The sequence below is a fragment of the Perkinsus marinus genome (genome assembly GCF_000006405.1).
Source record: "Perkinsus marinus ATCC 50983 genomic scaffold scf_1104296951028, whole genome shotgun sequence".
Lineage (NCBI taxonomy): Eukaryota > Perkinsozoa > Perkinsida > Perkinsidae > Perkinsus > Perkinsus marinus.
In genome coordinates this window covers 1-1,293 of record NW_003209450.1, presented here as the reverse complement: position 1 = coordinate 1,293, position 1,293 = coordinate 1, and the positions used below count along the sequence as shown (strand labels likewise).

The 1,293-nt window shown below is 50.2% G+C and overlaps 2 protein-coding genes across 2 annotated transcripts; both read left to right on the top strand.

The window, feature by feature from the left end:
- Positions 1-215: 215 nt before the first annotated feature.
- On the top strand, positions 216-652 carry Pmar_PMAR011294 (hypothetical protein; the record flags this gene model as incomplete). Its single annotated transcript, XM_002777836.1, has 3 exons — positions 216-265; positions 310-484; positions 539-652. Coding segments are annotated over 3 exons (339 nt in total), but the record flags the coding sequence as incomplete, so codon positions are not given.
- Positions 653-862: 210 nt separating this feature from the next.
- Pmar_PMAR011293 (GTPase, putative) lies at positions 863-1,185 on the top strand (the record flags this gene model as incomplete). The annotated part of the gene is made up of 3 exons (XM_002777835.1): positions 863-921; positions 971-1,031; positions 1,080-1,185. Coding segments are annotated over 3 exons (226 nt in total), but the record flags the coding sequence as incomplete, so codon positions are not given.
- Positions 1,186-1,293: the final 108 nt, after the last annotated feature.

The window sequence follows — 1,293 nt, the reverse complement described above, 5'->3', positions numbered from 1 at the left end:
AGCAGCATGAAACATGGGAAGATAGTGAAGGACTTACTAGGACTGTGCGTGGACTTCGACGAGACCTCGGCTAGCGGTAGCTCGCCGTATAAGGATGTGATCCTCACTGCATGTGAGGAGAGGATCAAACGAGCACTCGAGGGGCTCATTGTCTCCCACGACCAGTGGATGGTGGGTGGCTCGGCGGCATTTCTGCGGAGGAGGGTTCGTTTCAGGCAAGCAATCCTTCAGTGAGACTGCGCATCACCCGAAGGATGGCCAAGATGTACGTAATTGTACATGCCCGAGCATTTATTTTGTTGATGTTAGATTCTCATGCGTGTGCTTCGTCGGGACCCCCTTCCTCCCGCTGGCTACAGTTCACATCGATCAACTGCTCATTCACGGGATTCTTGATCGACTAGGCGCCCTTAATGATGCGGATGATGCGAAGGAGATACTGGAGAGAGTTCTGCGGGCTATACCAGAGCATTGGCTGTTCCAGGTGCCCCCTGCCAGCTCGGACGAAAGTAGCCCTCCAGCAACCTCTTCCTTTCAGATGACCCCCGAAGCTCGAGATTCTCTCAGAGGGTCGTTACAAGCTGCCTGCAAGAAGTTCGAGGTCGATATCAGTACACACTGCCGTGTTGAATGTATCACTAGATCAGCGTGATTGTCTACGAACGATGTTTCCTTGATCACGGGGTTGGTGTTGTTGACTATATCGATCAACATGGCGAGCGCGCATGACGCTTTTGTCCGAACTGGTGACTGCCTTTCGTCATGGATTGCAGCATTTGAATGATAAACTTTCTAGTGTTGGGCAGTGGGAGGTCGTCAGTCTGAAGATCTACATTGCCGCGAATCAGACCTTCTGTTTTTAATGTCCTCAGCACCTAGGAAGAAGGTTCTATTGAAAGTCATCATTCTGGGCGATAGCGGGTAATGGTAGAGGGCACACACAGGAAATCACGAAGGTCGTCGCTCTTAGGGTGGGCAAGACTTCTCTAATGAATCAGTACGTTAATAAGAAGTTCAGTCCGCAATACAAGGTGGATCAATGCCCGTTATCTGACCGGTAATTATACGGTTGGCTTTAGGCGACTATTGGGGCTGATTTCCTCACGAAGGAGGTGACGATCGACGACAAGGTGGTGACACTTCAAATTTGGGACACAGCTGGCCAGGAGAGATTCCAAAGTCTAGGTAGCTTGCCTTGTCGTTTCAATGGGTTAGGGTTGTTTTTAGGAGTGGCGTTTTACCGTGGTGCTGATTGCTGTTGCTTGGTCTATGATATCACCAATCCGAAGAGTT